Source organism: Tachyglossus aculeatus, chromosome 9 (assembly GCF_015852505.1).
Source record: "Tachyglossus aculeatus isolate mTacAcu1 chromosome 9, mTacAcu1.pri, whole genome shotgun sequence".
NCBI classification, from domain to species: Eukaryota; Metazoa; Chordata; class Mammalia; order Monotremata; family Tachyglossidae; genus Tachyglossus; species Tachyglossus aculeatus.
In genome coordinates, this window is record NC_052074.1 from 37,640,031 (window position 1) to 37,660,973 (window position 20,943).

The 20,943-nt window shown below is 46.6% G+C and overlaps 1 protein-coding gene across 1 annotated transcript in view; it reads right to left on the minus strand.

Annotated features, from left to right (window-relative positions):
- The window catches only part of LRP1B (LDL receptor related protein 1B), a 564,327-nt gene that overhangs the window by 199,383 nt on the left and 344,001 nt on the right, over positions 1 to 20,943 (minus strand). Inside the window, exons 28-32 of the mRNA XM_038750885.1 lie at positions 14,554 to 14,685; positions 12,656 to 12,883; positions 8,614 to 8,788; positions 8,006 to 8,100; positions 3,306 to 3,455 (exon numbers count right to left, since the gene is read on the minus strand). Coding sequence (XP_038606813.1) covers positions 3,306 to 3,455; positions 8,006 to 8,100; positions 8,614 to 8,788; positions 12,656 to 12,883; positions 14,554 to 14,685 — 780 coding nt within the window. The remainder of the gene's footprint in view (positions 1 to 3,305; positions 3,456 to 8,005; positions 8,101 to 8,613; positions 8,789 to 12,655; positions 12,884 to 14,553; positions 14,686 to 20,943) is intronic.

The following is a 20,943-nucleotide window of genomic DNA, read 5'->3' on the forward strand; positions in this document are numbered from 1 at the left end:
TCATTCTCCCCCAAGGGAAGAACCAAAATTTGATGGACCTGACTGAATGGCCCCTATTAGGCTAAATAATCCAACATATTCCCCCTATTTAATAGTAATGATGGCATTTATTAAGCGCTTACCATGTGCAAAGCACTGTTCTAAGCGCTGGGGAGGTTATAAAGTGATCAGGTTGTCCCATGGGGGGCTCACAGTCTTAATCCTCATTTTACAGATGAGGTAATTGAGGCACAGAGAAGTGAAGTGACTTGCCCAAAGTCACGTAGCTGACAATTGGTGGAGTCGGGATTGGAACCCATGACCTGGGGTGAATATTGATGCATTTGTCATTTCCAACAAGTGCCTTTCAAAAAATGGCAGGTTAACTATCACTGTTTTCCTCTGCTCTCCCTCCCCTCCCCATTGCCCCCACTAGCTTCCTCTGCTCTACCCCCTCCCTGCCTCAGAGCACTTGTGTGTATATATGTACATATTTCTAATTCTACTTATTTTTATTAATGCTGTGTATATATCTATAATTCTATTTATTTATATTGATGCAATTGAGGCCTGTTTAATTGTTTTGATGTCTGTCTCCCCCCTTCTAGACTGTGAGCCCATTGTGGGCAGGCATTGTCTCTGTTGCTGAATTGTACTTTCCAAGCACTTAGTACAATACTCTGCACACGCTAAGTGCTCACTAAATGTGACTGAATTTACGAATGAATAAACTGCCACTTCAGAATCAATATTCAGTCAGTGCCTGATGGCTTCAGTCAGCAATACTGGTGATAAACCATTCCGGAGGGAATTATTATTATTATTATTATTATTATATTGATTAAGCACTTACTCTGAGTCAAAGTTCTAAGTAATGAGTAGATACGAGATAATCAGGTCAGCCAGTCCCTGTCCCACATGGAGCTCAATCTCTATGTATGATGGAGAAAGGGCCCTGAATCCCCATTTTACAGATAAGGAAACTGAGGTACAGAGAAGTTAAGTGACATGCCAGAGGTCGCCCAGCAGACAAGTGGCAGATCTGGGATAATAATAATGATGATGATGATATTTGTTAAGCACTTACTATGTGCCAAGCACTGATCTAAGCACTGGAGCAGATACAAGGTAATCAGGTTGTCCCACGTGGGCCTCACAATCTTAATCCCCATTTTACAGATGAGGTAACTGAGGCACAGAGAGGTGAAATGACTTTCCCAAAGTCACATAGCTGACAAGCGGCGGAGCCGGGATTAGAAACCAGGTTCTCTGATTCCCAGGCTTCTGCTCTTTCCACTACACCATACTGCTCCTAGAGAATGTGCAGTTCTGTACCCTTTGATATACTACCTACTAAACAAAGTCACAGATGCCCTTGGTCCTCTTGTCCAAAACACTGTGTTGCATCTCCGCAGGACCACCCCAACTTCAGTTCTTCCTGCAGAGGCAGCGTTAAAATTCTTTCTATTAGATTGTACTGTCCCAAGCACTTAGGACAGTGCTCTGCACAAAGTAAATGCTCAAGAAATACGAATCATTGATTCTGATCAATGATTTGATCAATAAGACAGTTGGAGGAGAAGGAAGGCAACGGGGACACCTACCAAGGAAAGTAGCGGGAAGTAGCATGTCCTGGCCCGGGAGTCAGGACCTGGATTCTAATCCTGTCTCTGCCATTTTTCTGTTGTGTGACCTTGGACAAGTAACTTAACTTCTTTGTGCCTCAGTTCCCTCATCTGTAAAATGGGGTTTAAGACTGTGAGCCCTAAGTGGGACAGGGACTGTCTCCAACCCAATTATCTTATATCTACCCCAGTACTTAGAACAGTGCCTGGCACATAGTAAGCACTGAGCAAATACCATTATTGTTATTATTACCACCACCCAGTTGAGGAGGGAGGAGTGATTCTGGTTCAAAGCTCTCCATGCCTGCACATCCTCCCCCTCCTCCTTGTTCCATCTCCCTTGCCTCTGACCATTACCGCTTACCCAGGGAGAGACAGGCTCATGGAGAGAGGAAGAAGATGGAAAATTCTTGACCATCCTCTTTGCTCCTTTTTAGGAACCCTAGTCCAAGGTTTGATGGCACTGAAATGATTCACTGAAATGGGGATTGGGGATTACCTGTAAATTCCAATTATCCACAAACAATTTACTCGCCCTCCCTTTCTTTGCTGAGACTTGTTGTGGATAGTAAAGTGTTGTTTTGAATTTAATTAGTCGAGGAGCCCCTCTTTAACACATAAACACAGGAGCGTAATGGAGATAGCCTCAGTGAAATAAAAAATAAAGTTTCTATGGGTGCCTGAACTTGCCCCAGCTTGCTTATGTTTGAGGCCATGGGTGCAGGACTGGATTATTTTCTAAGTCATGCAGGTTTGCACAGAGAAAAAGCCCTACTGGGGAGCAGGGTTTAGCTGAGCATGCCCCTCGAGCCCATGAAGGGGCAGGGTTTCCTAAGCATGCTCCTTGAACCCAGAACCGGGCTATCTGAGCATGCTCCTCGAGTTCATTGGTGAAGCATGCTCTTTGAGTTCATCAGAGAACTGGGATTATAACAATAATAATAATAAATAATAATTGTGGTATTCCTTAAGTGCTTACTCTGTGCCACACACTGTTCTAAGAGCTGGGATAGATACAAGGAATCGGGTTGGACACAGTCCCTGTCCCACACGGGGCTCACAGTCTTAATCCCCATTTTACAGATGAGGGAACTGAGGCACAGAGAAATTAAATGACTTGACCAAGGTCACACAGCAGATATGTGGCAGAGCCAGGACGATAATAATAATAATAATGATGGAATTTGTTAAGTGCTTACTATGTGCCAAGCACTGTTCTAAGCGCTGGGAAGAAATCTCCCCATCCCCCCTACCTTACCTCCTTCCCCTCCCCACAGCACCTGTATACACGTTTGTACATATTTATTACTCTATTTATTTATTTATTTTATTTGTACATATTTATTCTATTTATTTTGTTAATATGTTTTGTTTTGTTGTCTGTCTCCCCCTTCTAGACTGTGAGCCCGCTGTTGGGTAGGGACCATCTCTATATGTTGCCAACTTGTACTTCCCAAGCGCTTGCTCCTCGAGCCCTTCAGGGAGCCGGGATTTCTGAGATTGCTCCTTGAACCCATGAGGAGCCGAGTGATGAAGCAGGCCTTAACTGAGCATACTTCGTGAGTTCATGCTTCTCGAGCCCATCAGAGACCTGGGCTCTTTGACTGTGTTCCTCCAGCTATTGGAACCATATCTTTCTGCAGTATTAAGCGAGTCATAATTAATCACCTTCCAATCAATAGGAAGCCTCCGGTGACTTACCCATGATGGTCAGAGCTGTGGCCTTTGTTAATTCTTCTTTCATTGACTCGATCACCTCTAAATTACCCCCATCCAGGTTGCATCTATTGATGGTGCCATTTCCTGAGCTGATCCAATAAAGCTTGTTCTCCACATAGTCTATCGATAGACCTGCAATTAAATGAGATGACTTCAACATGATGGTGGCCATTTAAACACACAGCCACTGAGCTGGCATAAACAAGAAAAGGACACACTGACTACAAAAAATGTATGAAAGATCCCAAGTCAGAAAACCAAGGTTAGCGCCAGCTCTGCCCAGGAACAGCCATGTGTCCTTGGACAAGTCACTTAACCTTTCTGGGCCCTAGTTCCCTTACCTGTAAAACAGGGATAATCATTTCTGCCTCTACTTACCTCACAGGGCACTGTGAAGACAAAATGAGGAGGAAGACTTTTGGGAAAATGAAAGTGCTCTAAATGAACTGCTATGGAAAGAAAACTTTTTTTGTGGGGGGAAGGGGGGTACAACCAGGTGCCTTAGGAAGCCTAGAAATTAGAGACATATGGAAACACCAAACATTTTGGAAACACCAAACATTTTGGAAACAGTTGAAGAAAGGCTTTCTATCCTCAAGACATCTGTTCTCTCAGCATGTCCTGTGCTCCACGGGCCAGGCCCTGGAGAATGGAATGGGAGGACTCCACGGAATAGCATTAGCAGTGTCCAGGTTTGGCCCAGTTGCTTCCCAGGTAGCCCTGTGTGCCCCAGTGGGCCACAGCTCCGGAGAATGAAGAGGAAGAGTCCCATGGAATAGCAGCAGCAGGCCCTCCAGGGGTGGCTCAGTGCTGTCCTAAGTACTCTTTTCTTTCTTTTTCTTCTTAAATGTAAAATGTAAAGTGTAAAATGTAAGCATAATTAAATGCTTACTATGTGCCAAGCACTGTACTGAGTGCTAGGTTAGAGACAAAATAATTGATTTGGATACAGTTCCTATCCCACACAAGGCTCTCAGTCTTAATTGCCATATTACAGATGAGGGAACTGAGGCACAGAGAAGTAAAGAGACCTTCCCAAGGTCACACAGCAGACAAGTGGCAGAGCCGGGGTTAGAACGCAGGTCAATCAATCAATCAATCGTATTTATTGAGCGCTTACTGTGTTCAGAGCACTGTACTAAGTGCTTGGGAAGTACAAGTTGGCAACACATAGGCCCGGGCTCTTCCCATTAGACATCACTGCTTCTCTACTTGGGGAATAGGATACCTGCCCTCAAAGAGCCTCCAATTTGATTGAAGAATATACCAGAGTTGGGGGTGATATGAGCCCTGCTCGACCTCCTGTTTAGACTGTGAGGGACTGTCTGGGCTCAAGTAATGATCTTGCCTCTGCTTCAGCTCTTAGTGCAGTACTAGGCAAAACAGAATTCCACAGCCATGGGAGGCTGATATCGTACTCTCTCCCAAATGATTAGGTTTTTTGGTGTGTGTGTGTGCACCAGGCAGTGTACTAAGCGTTGGAGTAGATACAAGTTAATCAGGTTAAGCACAGTCCCTGTCCCACATAGGGCTCACAGTCTTAATCCCCATTTTACATTTGAGGTAACCGAAGCACAGAGAAGTTAAGTGGCTTGCCCAAGGTCACAGAGCCGACGAGTGTTGGAGCAGTTTCAGTGCTCTGTACACAGTGAAAGCTCAATAAATATGATGGATTGCTTGATTTCCGCACTTAGCTGTGTGACTTTGGGCAAGTCATTTCACTTCTCTGTGCCTCAGTTCCCTCATCTGTAAAACGGGAATTAAGACTGTGAGCCCCACAGGGGACAACCTGACTACCTTGTATCTACCCTAGGGCTCAGAACAGTACTTGGCACACAGTAAGCACTTAACAAATACCATCATCATCATCATCAGTTGGGCCCTCCTGACACACACAGAGATGCTGGGCTCAGGTAAGTTTCTTTCAAGAAACACATCTTTTTTTCCCTGTTTATTTCAGCATCAGGACTAGAATTTTGTATTGCTGAGCACGAGGTAATTCCAATTACAGAATAGGCATATAAATGAAAATTTAGGGCTAATCTATGGATTAGCTGGATGACATGTCCCCGACTTCACTGGCCTGTGGAAGCTCCCCCCACAGCCCCCCAGCCGCGGTCCCTCTGCTGGCTGCTTGGCACCGATAAGCTCGGGCAGAATTGCTCTCGTCGGCAGCGTGGACCTCCGCCTTCGTTCCCGAGTTCTCATCTGGCATATTTGTTCCCTGCCTCCTGTGTCTATTTTCTACCTCGCCCGAGTGTTAGGGTCCAACCTGCCTTTTAATTTTCACGTCGACAATGGATTTCTATTGTGCTCCAGATATGGGAGCCAACAGAGAGAAGGCGAAGGGGATGTTAATGCTATTATTTGTCTCCCTGAAGTTGGCTGAGTGGATTACATAAAAAGATTTATTCATTCAAAACCCGGCAATGAGACACCTATATTAGATTATCGCTAATAAAAACGAACCACTTCAGGAAAAAGAATGCTGCATTCCAAACGGGCAGAACGGCCTATGATTTTGTGAGATCCAGAAGCCCCTCCAAGTCAAACAAATCACTCCCATCATTTCTCTTTAGCTCCCAGTACAATGCTCTGCAGACCATGGGCATTCACTACCATGCTTTGCGCATGGTAGGCATACATAAAATCGCTCTGAACAAAGCAGGCCTCCACTACAATACTCTGCATACTGCAGACATTTGCTCCAGCACTGTACACAATGGACAGCCACTATAGCGCTCTGCATCCAGAAGGCACCCACTACAGCATTCTGTACCCAGCAGGCATCCACTACTCTGCACAAGCTAGGCATCTAGTTCAGTGTTCTGAACAACAGAAGGTGACCAGTACAGCGCTCTACATACAACAAAGACTCAGGACAGAGATCTGCACGTAGAAGGCTCCCACAGTACTTATGTACATACTTGTAATTTATTTATTTATATTATTTCAGTCTCCCCCTCTAGACTGTAAGCTTGTTGTGGCCAGGGAATGTGTCTATTTATTGTTATATTATACTCTCCAAAGCACTTAGTACAGTGCTCTACACAGAGTAAGTGCTCAATAAATACAATCGTCTGATAGACAGTGCTCTGCGTGGAGCAGGGGCTCAGTGAATACTGGTAAAGATACTGATGGGAATACTCAGGGAAACATTTTGTAATCATAATAACAAGAAGAATTATAATACTTGGTAAGCACTTAGGATGTGCCAAGCACTGTATTAAGTGCTGAGGTTGATGCAATATATGTAGAAGCAGTATATGGAAAGCAGCATGGCTGTTTGGAAAGACCACGGGCCTGTGGGTCAGAGAACCTGGGTTCTAATCCCAGCTCTGCCACTGACCTGCTGTGTGATTTTGGGCAACTCACTGAACTTCACTGTGCCTCAGTTCTCTCATCTATAAAATGGGGATTCAATTACCTGTTCTCCCTCCTATTTAGACTGTGGGCCCCATGTGGAAGCTGATTTTCTTGTATCTACACGAATGCTTGGCACATAGTAAGTGCTTACCAAATACCACAATTATTATTATTATTATTTTAGACATAATCCCTATCCTACCAGGGCTCAAAGTCTAAGTAGGTATGAAAGCAGGTATTGAATCCCCATTTTCAGATGAGGAAACTCTGTCCCAGAGAAATAAAGAGACTTGCCCAGGGTCACACAACAGGCAATTGGCAGAGCTGGGTTTAGAATCAGGTCCCCTGGCTCCCAGTTCTATGCTCTTCCCCAGACATCAGAATCACAACAGGAATTGATACAAAGGAAATTGGACTCCTAACAAGTCAAAAGGAAGTGATCCTGATATAGTAAGAAATAACTTGCACTCAATCTTTCAAGTCTCTTGGAAGCTTTTGCCACACAGCATATACCAGTTCATTTTCTTTTCTTTCAGTCTCGTTCCCAGTGGATTATGCCTCATGGTTTCCAAATTTAGAAGGCAAGCTCCTCGAAGGCAGGGGCCATATCTTCTACTTGTAGTGTACATTCAATCGTCTTAAGCACTTAGAATGTGCAGAGCACTGTACTGAGTGCTTGGGAGAGTACAATATAATAGAGTTGATAAATATGTTCCCTGCCCTCGATGACCTTACAGGCATTAACATCAAACAATAAATTATGGATTGTACATAAGTGCTGTGGGGCTGAGGGAGGGGTGAGTAGATCGTGCAAATCCAAGTGCGAAGGTTACACAGAGGGGAGTGTGAGAATGAGGGCTTAGCTGGGGAAGGCCTCTTGGAGGAGATGTGCGACTCTGAAGGTGGGGAAAGTGATCAGCAGTCAGTTAGGAAAAGGGAGGGAGTTCCAGGCCAGAGGCAGGTTGTTGGCGAGAGGTGGGCAAAGCTTTTGCTACTTAAGATCTAGTCCAGGGCTCTGTCCTTGGCAGGAGCTCAAATGATAGTGGTGATCGAGCTCAGGAATGGGAAAGGAGCCACATCTTCAGAAGCTGACAAATGCCCTTGTGCCCCCAGTGTGCCTAATTCCATTCTAGTCCACAATCATTCCTGATTCAATTGAACCAGCAAGAGCAAATCTTGCCCCACCAAGCAACCCTGAGTTGGGTGGACATGTTGTAGTCCAGAAATCCCCACCCACTCTGGGGTCAACCAGGGGCAGTATCGCCTGGACCAGTCTGAGATGGTGATTCCCAGAGGATAGTGGGGTTGGGACTTACCCACTGGATCTTTCTGATTTTGGCAGAGGATTTTGCTGTTGCTGCCATCCATGTTTGCCATATTAATCGTGTTCCCATCAGTCCAATACAGCTTCCTGCAAAAGAAAAAAGGCAGTTTGAAGGCAGGGTTGGCCCTGCCAATGGGTTTCCTGGACTAGTCCCGGAGGAGCAGAAAGTGTCCCCCACAGGACAACCCGGGGTCCCTTACCCTGGGATCACCAGCCACCAAACCCTCCCTGGGCAACCAGAAACCGGCACATGCAAACCCACAAGCTAAAGCGAGATGGAAACCCATGTGCTCTCAACAGCTTCCATGTAACCCTCCGTTCTTCTACATCTGCTTTCTCCTCCACGCTCCCACCCGCCAAGAATTTTAGAAACACAAGCTAATGAAATGCTACAATAATTGGTAACCTCTGTTTTCATAAAGCCCATCAGAAAACTCCAATCCATATCTGTCTACCTTGTCAATTTCCGGAGACGAAATTACTATAGCTCGTCCTCCAGGCATATATGTAAAAGCTTTCTGCATCGGTGGGTAAGGCTTAATGGAAGATGATGGAAAAGTTAGCATTGGAAAATCCAGGATAGAAACAATCATACTTTACCCCCTGGCTGGGTGAGCCGCTAGGCACTGTGGCCGATCCAGGCCGTGGATAATGGAGGTTTTCAGAGAACCATCTAACCGAGCCACGTTGATTTGCGTTTCATCAAACTCGGAGCTGATCCAGTAGAGATTGCGGGACACCCAGTCCACAGCCAGCCCTCTGATACTCTGGATGTCTGGAAAAAACAGGAAGGAGTCATTGAAAAGTTCAAGAGTTTCCTTCTTCTGTTCTCCCTCCAAGTGAGTTATTTTCTGCCTTGGGGAAACAATGTAATTTGCTCATTAGTTTGTTAACTGAAATTGCACAAGATCATCATCTCAACCCCCTCACAGGGCCTTCTCAAGGTTCGAATAATCATTCATGTCTGGCTGCTGAGCCCTTTCAGGACCCGAAGCCACAATCAGCGCCGAAGCAATACCATCATGCAGCGAGCTCACTTCTTAATGCTCAGGAGGAGTAGACTGAAATGACACAGGGTATTTGGGACCACAGGCCCCACGCCCGTGTTTTTGCCTGGAGGTGACCTTCATTGTCCAGTGGTGTCTTCTTCGAAGAAGGAAGTCAGCTCTCAGGTTATACAGGTGATTATCAGACTGACCAAAGTGACCGTTTGCATCCTAGCTCCCCCAATCTGGAAGCCCCAGTCTCTCGGAGGAGGAAATCTCATGGTCATCGCCCAGATGGGTGAAGGGGTTGCCAAGTCTGGCATGAAGAGCTGGACTGTTTCCCTCTTTCTGAAAGGGTTGACTGGTGGAGCGTCAGAAGTGTGGCGGTTGCTCAAACAGGGTGCTGGGAGATTGCAGACTATTTGCCAAGTCCGAGTGAGATCTTCCACATTCTGCTTCCTGATTATGATAATTATGGTACTTGTTAAGCATTTACTTTGTGCCACGCCCTGTTCTAAGTGCTGGGATAGATGCAACCTAATTAGGTTGGACACAGGCCCTGTCCCACTGGGAGCTCACACTCTTAATACACGAGGTTCACACTCTCAACATCCTAGGCTCCCACACTGGAGACATTGAGGGACTTAAATTCTACCTGCTGCCGGACATTTTTCCAGATGAGTTTAGAAGGGGACTCCTCGCAGAAGGCATCATTTCCTCTAAACGATCCCCTCCCCAATCTCGATCTGGGAGACCAACAGAAACACCAATCCTCTGCAGCATCAGGGTTGCACTGCCCACACACTTCCCACGCCACCAGGTCCTGCCTCTCCTCTCCCGGGGAACAGCCTGACTAAAAAAGGCCCTTTCCTCTACATCCAAACCTCTACCACATTAATCCAAGTACTTCTATCCCGCCTTGATTACTATACCAGCCTCCTTGCTGACTTCCCTGCCTCCTGTCTCTCCTCACTCCAGTCCATATGTCACTCTCCTGCCCAGATGAGTTTTTCTACAAAAATGTTCAGTTCATGTTTTCCCACATCTTACCATTGGGTTTAAAGCAGTCAATCACCCAGCCCCCTCCTACCTCACCTCACTGCTCTACTACAACCCAGCCCACAAACTTCATTCCTCTAATGCTAATCTATTCACCCCCTACCTTGATCTAGTCTATCTTGTTGCTGACTTCTCACTATATCAGAGGTCAGAGGTCATGGGTTCAAATCCCGGCTCCGCCAATTGTCAGCTGTGTGACTTGGGGCAAGTCACTTAACTTCTCTGTGCCTCATCTGTGAAATGGGGATGAAGACTGTGAACCCCCTGTGGGACAACTTGATCACCTTGTAACCTCCCCAGAGCTTAGAACAGTGCTTTGCACATAATAAACTCTCAATAAAAGCTATTATTATTATTATTATTTTATTATATCCTGCCTCTGGCCTGGAACAGCCTCTTTCTTCATAACCTATAGATAATTACTCTCCCCTCCTTCAAAGCCTTAAGTCCTCATTTCCTCTTCTCCCACTCCTTTTGACATCACCCTTGCACTTGGCTCCCTTTTTTCACCCCTCACTCAGTCCCACAAAGAGCATGGGCTTGGGAGTCAGAGGTCATGGATTCTAATCCTGACTCCGCCACTTGTCAGCTGTGTGACTTTGGGCAAGTCACTTTTTAAAAATAATGGCATTTATTAAGCAAAGCACTGTTCAAAGCGCACTTCATTTCTCTGTGCCTCAGTTACCTCATCTGGAAAATGGGGATCAAGACTGTGAGTCCCAAGTGGGACAACCTGATAACCTTGTATCTATCCCAGTGCTTAGAACAGTTCTTGGCACATAGTAAGCACTTAACAAATACCATTATTATTATCCATAGTTTATTTATTTGTCTCCAAGTCTTCCTCCCCCTCTACACTGTAAGCTCATTGTGCAAAGGCAACGTGTCTATCAACTGTATTATACCGTATTCTCCCAAGTGCCTAGTACAGAACTTTGCACACAGTAAACACTCAATAAATTCCATTGATTGACTGATTGGATCACCAGGTGGCCCCGGGAGTGGGACAGATGAAATAGCATCAGGGACTTCTGGGGTGGCAACTGGGGTAAGAGTTTGTAGATGCCAGTCTCTCTGCAGGTGCCACATGAGCTATCTGGATCACTCACTGCTCTCCTTTCTGACTCTATGGCAAGGGTCTGACCTTCCTACCCTCAACATCATCCAAAAGGAAAATGCCAGAGCCTTAGAAGCACGAGAAGCAGTGTGGCTTAGTGGATAGAGCACAGGCTTGGGAGTCAGAAAGACCCGGATTCTAATCCTGGCTCCACCATGACCTTGGGCAAGCTACTTAATTTCTCTGGGCCTCAGTTACCTCATCTGTAAAATGAGGGTGAGCCCATGTGGGACAGGGACTATGTCCAACCTGATTACTTTGTATCTACCCCAGTGCTTAGAACAGTTCTTGGCACATAGTAAGTGCTTAACAAGTACAGTGACTATTATTATCATTAGGTCTCATCCAACTTTCACAAGCTGCAAGCGGAAAAGGTCCAGTCTAGTGAATTTCATCATTCTAGTGCTTCCAACATATCTCAGCTATTTTGGGACCACATTTCCTTGAGTCCATCATTCTGGGTCAGTCTCCAAAATCCAGTTGTTTTTCCCTTTGTCTTTCATTGCCAGGCACTGGAAAAACTGTTCCAGAAAAAAGGAAATCAAACAGTACTTGGGTGGGAGGCTGAGTAAGCCCCAGAGAGCACTGCAGAATGACCGGGGCCAAGATGAGGGGAGGAGGAGGTTGTGCGTGCCTGTGTTCCCCTTACTGACCAGCCAGGAGAGTTCTCTTCAGAAGACACCTAGAGACCAGTCCATCCAAATTTCTTCTTCACTGGCCATCTTAGAATTCGGCACAGACTGTAGAGCACAGGCACCATTCAGCCTCAGATCAATTTGCTTACCTGAAAATTTTGCCTCTGGGAAAAAGATAACTTATGAAATATTCTGAAAAATAGGTAATCCTGCTTTCTATTCCACAGCACCTCATAAAGCACTCTCCAGGCTTCCAACAAATACGTATTGATGGCAATGATGACCTTCTTTAACCAAAGAAGTGATCTATTTTCAGTACTGTCTCAATCCAAATCTTGGTTAGAGCCCCTGGGAGATTCTCCCCATGGGGTGGGCTGGGTTTGGGTTTGCTGCAGTGTGGAGTTCCCAGAATTCCATTTTGTGCCTTAAAGTGTATCCTTCAGAGCAATTCATGAAGGGAAGTTTCATTGTATCCACCTACTAAGCTGAAGGAAAAAGGTAATCTATTTAAAACTGCAGTTTCGCCAAAAAACACTCGTCCCAAATTCGATTAGCATTATTAGAACATTGGAAAAGGATCAAATGAAATACAGTGCGTAAACTTTCATCATACTTGAACACCCAGTGGTATTAAGTCAGGAAACCTAATAGTTCAATGATTATAATTGTTGCATGGAATGTATTATTGATGAGCATTGAAATTCAAAGCCAATTTTCTACTCCTGTTGCCCAGAACCACAGGCTGGAAATCAGGAGGGATCTACACCCTGGGAACATCTCTGACTCATCCAAATCAACACCTGATGACAGTGATGCTCTGGGGAAGCCATGGTTTGACACTTCACCTCTCGAGATGACCGTTTCCAAGCCGGTGCCATTAACGAAAGAGCGCTTGATCATCTGGGTCTTTATATCGGTCCAGTACAAACGTTCCTCGGCCGCGTCAAAGTCTACGACTGTGACATCATCGATGTCGGGGACTGTGAAGGCAGTGATGAAATTGAAATAAGGATTGTCTATGTCCACTCCTCTGATTTCCGAGCGCCTTGCGTAAAGGAGAAATTTTTTCATTTCTGAAAGAGAGGGAGGAAGGGAGAGATAGATAGAGACAGAGGGAGGGAGGAAGGAAGGGAGGGGGAGAAAGGGAGAGAGGGAGGGATAGAGAGAGAGAGAGAGAGTGAGAGAGATGCCAAAAACTAGTTCATTTCTCCACTGCAGACATTAACCAAATTCAAGGTTCCAAACAAATTTATTCCTGGACACAGTGACTGAAGGGAGATGGGGCCTGGCCTGGAGGAAGCTTCACTGTTGTCAATTAGCGGGCTTACAAAACCGAACTTGAGGGGTAAACTGCTTTCTCTAGGGCAGCAGGGGGTCTTGGATGCAAATAACCCACCCGCAGCTCCAGGATAAATTGTCAAATCATGATATTTACTATTTCTAAATCCTTGTCTCTATCTCATTCCCCTTAAGTGGAGATTGAGAGGCCATAAACAATCAATAATAATAATAATACAATTAGCTCTTTTGGATTAAGGAAAGCGATATAATCCCTTTGACCCATCACCCAGTTATTAATAATAATGATTGCGGTATTTATTAAGTGCTTACTCTGTGCCAAGCACTGTACTAAGCATTGGGTTAAATTCAAGATAACAAGGGCAGATTCAGCCCATGTCCCACATTGGGCTCACAGTCTAACTAGGAGGGAGGACTGTTATTTACTCCTTATTTTACAGCTGAGGAATCTGAGGCCCAAGGCCACCCAGTAGACAAGTGGCAGAGCTGTAATTAGAACCCAAATCCTGTTCCTCTCAGGCCCGTGTTCTAGGCTTTTGGTTTGTCCACATTACATTTCTTTCTTTCACAGACATTCACAGCTCTTAGATTGTGAGCCCCATGTCAGCCAGGGACTGAGTCCAATCTGCTGATATTGTATCTACCCCAGTATTTAGTCTGGTGCATGTCATGAAATAAGCACTTAAATACCACAATTATCATTATTATTATTATTAGAAACTTCATCAATTGGCACTTCTATCATGCCTTCCTCCCAGTGAGTCTGGGGTCCTAGGACCACACAGAGGGGAGCAACCTGGACGCAACGCTTGGTTTGGTGTTGCCTCCTGTGCTCTCCTTTGGGCGAATCCACTCCAAGCCTGGCCATCCCTCTCCCTGATCCTCTTTCAAGGCTCAAAATAAAACTATCACAAGGCTCGGCAAGACAAGAGCTGCGGGGCATCTCTCCTACGACTCAACCCGAAAATACCCATTTTTTAATCCTGCACAGTTACACGTTCTGCTTCATTTTTTTTTCCACCCAGTTGCTAATCCTCCCTCAGATGAGGCTAAAATGGCTTCAGAGGAACAGCGCAAAGAGATTAAAGCTGTGAAGTATGCCTCTCTTATGCAGGTTACTTACATCATCATTTTCTGATGATGGACTTTGCACTTATAAATCTCCCTGTCTGGCAGAGATAAATGGCGCTAACATGCCGAATTCATGAGGAAAGGGAGGAACACAAACACGGTAATAAATAGCCAAGTGCCACCTATCGTGGAATTTAAAGACTCTGTCGATCACCGAAAGTAGATGAAACATCGTTCTCTCGAGAGGCAGGCCTCCCCCTCTCCTGGCTCAGGAATTGTTTTTGGAGGTTGGGCCTCCCTGGCCGGGCTGGTGCCGGGCCCCAGCTCCGGTTAGGTCAGTGGCAGAGCCCTGGACGTGTGGCTGGACACTCACCGTAGCACGTCCTCTTGTCCGGGGAGAGCTTCATCAGGTGAGGGCAGGTGCAGGCAGCGCTGCCATTGTGATTGATCAGACACAGGTGGGAACACGGGCCTCGGCCGCCATTCGCCGCGCAGGGGTTGGGAGCTGCAGGCCCCCGTTGGTGCAGGAACGGAGAAGAGCGACAAGTAGAAAAGGCAACTTCAGTCAATGCATCCATCCCGTTCATCCATTGATCAGTGGCATTTGCTATGGGGCTCTCCTTGTGGGTGGGCGATTGCGTCCATTACATTGTACTCTCCCAATATACACAGTTGGCACACAGTAAGTACTTCAGTGTGACTCAGTGAAAAGAGCACGGGCTTTGGAGTCAGAGGTCATGGGTTCAAACTCTGGCTCCGCCAATTGTCAGACCTGGATTCTAATCCCTTATCCTCCACTTATCTGCTGTGTGACCTTGGGCAAGTCACTTACCTTCTCTGGGCCTCAGTTCCCTCATCTGTAAAATGGGGATTAAGACTGTGAGCCCCCCGTGGGACAAACTGACCACCCTGTAACCTCCCCAGTGCTGAGAACAGTGCTTTGCACATAGTAAGCACTTAAAAAATGCCATCATCATTATTATTAATAAATACCACCGATTCATGATAATAACAATAATGGTACTTGTTAAGCACTTACTAACTCTACCTCTGTTAGTACAGTGCTCTACCCAGTGATAGATTGACTGGTAGCATCTTTAATAATAATACTTGTGAGATTTGTTAAGCGCTTACTATGTCCCAGGCACTGCACTAAGCACTGGAGTGGATTCAAGATAATCGGGATGGACACCATCACTGTCTCACATGGAGCTCACAGTCTTAATCCCCTTTTACAGATGAGGGAACAGAGGCACAGAAAAATGAAGCAACTTGCCCAAGGGGGATCCCTGGGCATTTGGTCCCTGCCATGGTACAATAGATACAAATTAATCAGGTTGGACACAGTCCCTTTCCCACATGGGGCTCACAGACTTAATCCCCATTTTACAGATGAGGTAAATCAGGTACAGAGAAGTGAAATGAGTTGTCCAAGGTCACAAAGCAGACATGTGGCAGAGCCAGAATTAAAACCCAGGTCCTTCTGACTCTCAGCCTGTTCTCCATCCAGTAAACCACTCTGCTTCTCCTTGACCCTGGGGTTGGGAGTGGGGGAGGGAATGACTGTTTCCTTTCAAAGATGCCCATCTTGGCATAGAACATCCTCCAAAGACTCTTTGTCTCCCAAAAGACAAGCCTGTAACAACCCCACGGAAACATTCATCCTTCAAGATGGGGATCAGAGTTCTCCGCTGGGGAGACGCAGTCAGTGACACCATTAAAGCAATTACTGCTAGCTCATTTCCCAAGGTTCAGGATTATTCTCAGAAGTGGCACGCCATTTGTCTTTGATAAGGCCTCAGTATAAAGCCGTCTCCTAATACCCAATGATCTCTTCCCACGATAGAAGAAACTCACCATCCAGAAAGCTGGTCTTGTCTCCAAGCATTTCCTTTTTAATCAAACATAAAACCTACCTTGCTTCCTTGGGGAGAAAACCAAAGGAGTTGAAAAGACTCACGAATGGCCCTTTCTCCCAGGAAAGTCAATTTAGGAAAGCATTATTTACAGCTTAATTTAGCTGCTGGGGAAGTGATAGGACAAACTGCTGAGAATCAACTGGAGAAAATGGAAGAGCAAAGTGGAAGGAGGCCGGAAGCAGAAGGAGCCCTCTGGTAGCCTAGCTCAGCTCCGTGGACGTATCAGGGCTCAGCTGCGGGAACTGGGGTTGGTGGGTGGTGGGTCCTTGGGGGTTTGGGCCCTGCCAGGAGACTGTAGGGGGCAAACACATACAGTGCGGCCTAGTGGATAGAGCAATGGGACTCAGAAGGACCTGGATTCTAATCCCTTATCCTCCACTTATCTGCTGTGTGACCTTAGGCAAGTCACTTCACTTTCCTGTGCCTCAGTTCCCTCAACTGTAAAATGGGGATTATGACTGTGAGCCCCAGGTGGGACAGGGACTGTGTTCAACCTGATTTACTTGTAATCTAACCCACTGCTTAGAACAGTGCCTGGCACATAGTAAGCACTCAACAAATATGATCAATAAAACAAATAAAACAGTAGGAGGAGCAAGGATCAGTCAACAGAAGGATCCACCATCGGCTGGTCATGCAGCTGCTCTGGCCCATTCCGTGATAATGATGATGATGATAATAATAATCATAATAACAATAATAATGATAATATTTTTGGTAGTTCCTAACTACTCACTACGAGCCAAGCACCATGCTAAGTGCTGTCGTAGATATCATTCAATTAGATTAGATATCATTTGGGTCCCCTGAGGGAATCACAACTGCCATTCCACAAAGGAAGAGAGATGGGTATTGAATTCCTATTTTACATCTAAGGAAGCTGAAGTCCAAAGAACCCAAGTCACTTGCCCCAGGCCACATGGCAGGGAGGTGGTGGCGCTGGGATCGGAACCCAGATCTCTTAGTTCCCAGGCCTGTACTCTTTCACGGTGTGTATTGCCCCAGCCCCACTCCGGGGCCTTGAGCCTGTTCACTGACTGCTTTTGGGATATGCTCTTCTACTGCTTCTCAGAGCGAAGCAACAGGACCTGGGGGGCAGAAGGCCAAAAGGGACCAAAAGGGACCTCCTGCTTGCCAAATCCAATGGCTCCTACTCTATCCTAATCCTTCTCGACCTCTCAGCTGCCTTCCGACACTGTGGACCACCCCCTTCTCCTCAACACACTATCCACCCTTGGCTTCACAGACTCCGTCCTCTTCTGGTTCTCCTCTTATCTCTCCCGCCATTCATTCTCAGTCTCCTTTGTGGGCTCCTCCTCCCCCTCCCATCCCCTTACTGTAGGGGTTCATCAAGGGTCAGTTTTTGGTCCCCTTCTGTTCACTATCTACACTCACTCCCTTGGTGAACTCATTCACTCCCATGGTTTCAGCTATCATCTCTATGCTGATGACACCCAAATCTACATCTCTGCCCCTGCTCTCTCCCCCTCCCTTCAGGCTCGTGTCTCCTCCTGCCTTCAAGACATCTCCATTTGGATGTCTGCCTACCATCTAAAACTCAGTGTGTCCAAGACTGAACTCCTTATCTTCCCTCCCAAACCCTGCCCTCTCCCTGACTTTCCCATCATTGTAGATGGCACTACCATCCTTCCCGTCTCACAAGCCCACAACCTTGGTGTCATCCTCGACTCTGCTCTCTCGTTCACCCCTCACATCCAATCCGTCACCAAAACCTGCTGGTCTCACCTCTGCAACATCGCCAAGATCTGCCCTTTCCTCTCCATCCAAACCGCTACCCTGCTGGTTCAATCTCTCATCCTATCCCGACTGGATTACTGCATCAGCCTCCTCTCTGATCTCCCATCCTCCTGTCTCTCCCCCCATCAGTGTATACTTCTTGCTGCTACCCAGATCATTTCTGTGCAGAAACGCTCTGGGCATGTTACTTCCCTCCTCAAAAATCTCCAGTGGCTACCAGTCAACCTATGCATCAGGCAAAAACTCCTCACTCGCGGCTTCAAGGCTCTCCATCACCTCACCCCCTCCTACCTCACCTCCCTTCTTTCCTTCTACAGCCCAGCCCGCACCCTCCGCTCCTCTGCCCCTAACTTCCTCACTGTGCCTTGTTCTCGCCTGTCCCGCCGTTGACCCCTGGCCCACGTCCTCCCCCTGGCCTGGAATGCCCACCCTCCCACACATCCGCCAAGCTAGCTCTCTTCCTCCCTTCAAAGCCTTACGGAGAGCTCAGCTCCTCCAGGAGGCCTTCCCAGACTGAGCCCCCTCCTTCCTCTTCCCCTCCCCATCCCCCCCATCCTACCACCTTCCCCTCACCACAGCACCTGTTTATATGTTTGTACAGATTTATTACTCTATTTTACTTGTACATATTTACTATTCTATTTATTTTATTTTGTTAATATGTTTCGTTGCCTGTCTCCCTCTTCTAGACTGTGAGCCCGTTGTTGGGTAGGGACCGTCTCTATATGTTGCCAACTTTTACTTCCCAAGTGCATAGTACAGTGCTCTGCACACAGTAAGTGTTCAATAAATATGATTGAATGAATGAATGAATGAATGACCACCAAGCGAGAAACCATTCCAAGAGGAAGCCAAGGAAACTTCCTCAGGGTAAGGATGCGCGACCTCAGCAAGTAAGGGGACAAATATCTTTAGAAAGCGGGGTAATTACAATCTTTCCCTATGGCACATAATAAATGAAGATTAGGGAAATGAAAAGAACGATGATAACTCAAATTTTCTAAGGGAACCGGTTGCTAATTATGCACTCTCCCAAGACTGAGGTGTGTTCTAGGGGGTGAAACAATCAGCACAAAAGCTCATTTCAGAGTTCAGGCAGATCGACTGCCTTTAATTAGCATCCTCTGATTTCCAGTCTAAAAGGCAGATCCTGAGCCTCCCTGAACAACTGCATTCCAGCCCAGCACAAGATGTAAGTTGATTCTTTTATATCCCCAGAATGAAAACCGGAAACGTCAAGATAAACTTTTTCTTATAATTATCTTAAGGGTAATGGGTCCCACCTTTTAAACCACGGGAAGTTTGCAAACATCAGGCATTTCTACCAGGAATCAGCTGCCAGCCCAAAGGAGAGCTCTGGCGCTGAATCTGCACCGCCAGGCACTCCCAGAAAATCGGTTGGTACTGGATCTGAGGGGCTGACATGACGCAAGCAACTGACAAAGCTCAACTGGACAGACCTCAGTGGGATTGGATGGGTCCACAGCCATGCAATCCCTGGCCTCAGTGTCCCCAGCCCCACCCTGTCTCCCTACCTTCAGATCAAAAGGCCACACGTGCCCACGAGAGATAAGCAGGTGCTCTTTGCCTTTGAGTTCAGCATCGCCTTGGCTGGAGGTCGGTCTGGAGGAAATCGATGCTGGGATGAAATCGAGTATGGGAAAGATGAAAGCACAAGCTTCCTTTGTTGGGAGTTGAGAGGATTGGGAAGCCAAGAAAAGCCAGGAAGGGCACAGCAGGGAGTTGGGCTGACGTCCTGCCTCGGCAGGCTAAACTGCTCAGTAAAATAAATGGTTAGTAAAATACCACTGACGTGGAATGGAGTGGGACGAGTCCCAAGATTGACGCCTGTAATCATCAGGTCCAACACAGTTTAATACAGTTCATAAATGCCGCAATTATCATTATCATCATCATTATCTTTTAAAGTCAGAAAGTTTTGTGCACTTTCTTCTGATTCCGTCACCAGCAGGGCTTGAACAATCTACCTGGCACCTTGCTCAGTGGCAGGGGACTGGCTGTGATGCCCCCCTGACACCCCCTCCCTCCCCACCCCGCTCCATCAGTTAGCGCGGGTCTGAAGAACCCCCACACAGCCACCACCTTTGCTGCCATCCCCAGAGCTCCTCCTGAGAGCTTCATCTCAGCCCCAACATTTTAGCACTTTAGACAAGGGAGGGTATGGACAGGCGGCAGCAGCATTCATGGAAGATGGCCCTGATGGGGGCCCCTCACCACATAGACCCCTCCTTGTCCCGTATGCAAACTATACTTCTCTGCAAGCACGAGGCCCTTCCTGAGGGTGCTGCGTTGGCTGCAGAGGAGGGGTGAGGACTCACCTTCTGATTTCCTCAACAAACTGGCAGTCAGAACCCACCACAGACTAACACCACTGGCTCAGAGTTCTTTCTTATTTTTTAACGGCACATTTTTAAGGCTTCCCTTTGTGCCAGGCACCTTATTAAGTGCTGGGGTAAATACAAGATGGTTAGGTTTGGACAAAGCCCATGTCCCACATGGGGCTCACAGTTTTCATCCCCATTTTACAGGTGAAGTAAATGAGGCCCAAAGAAGCAAAGTGACTTGCCCAAAGTCACACAGCAGACAAGTGGAAGAGCAAGGATTAGAACCCAGGTCCTTCTGACTCCAATAGGCCATGTCTCCTTTAGCGAGTATGGGAAAGACGCACCATTAAAAAATAAGAAAGAGCTCTGGCAGTCAGAATCCGCCACAGACTAACACAGACTAACTAGAGAAACAGCGTGGCTCAGTGGAAAGAGCACAAGATTTGGAGTCAGAGGTCACGGGTTCAAATCCTGACTCTGTCAACTGTCAGCTGTGTGACTTTGGGCCAGTCACTTAACTTCTCTGTGCCTCAGTTACCTCATCTGTAAAATGGGGATGAAAACTGTGAGCCCCCCGTGGGGCAACCTGATCACCTTATAACCTCCCCAGTGTTTAGAACAGTGCTTTGCACATAGTAAGCGCTTAACAAATACCATTCTTATTAACACCACTGGCTCAGAGTTATTTCTGTCCTCCTCCTCTCCCTTCGCAATCTTTGCTCCTCCCAAGCAAACCTCCCA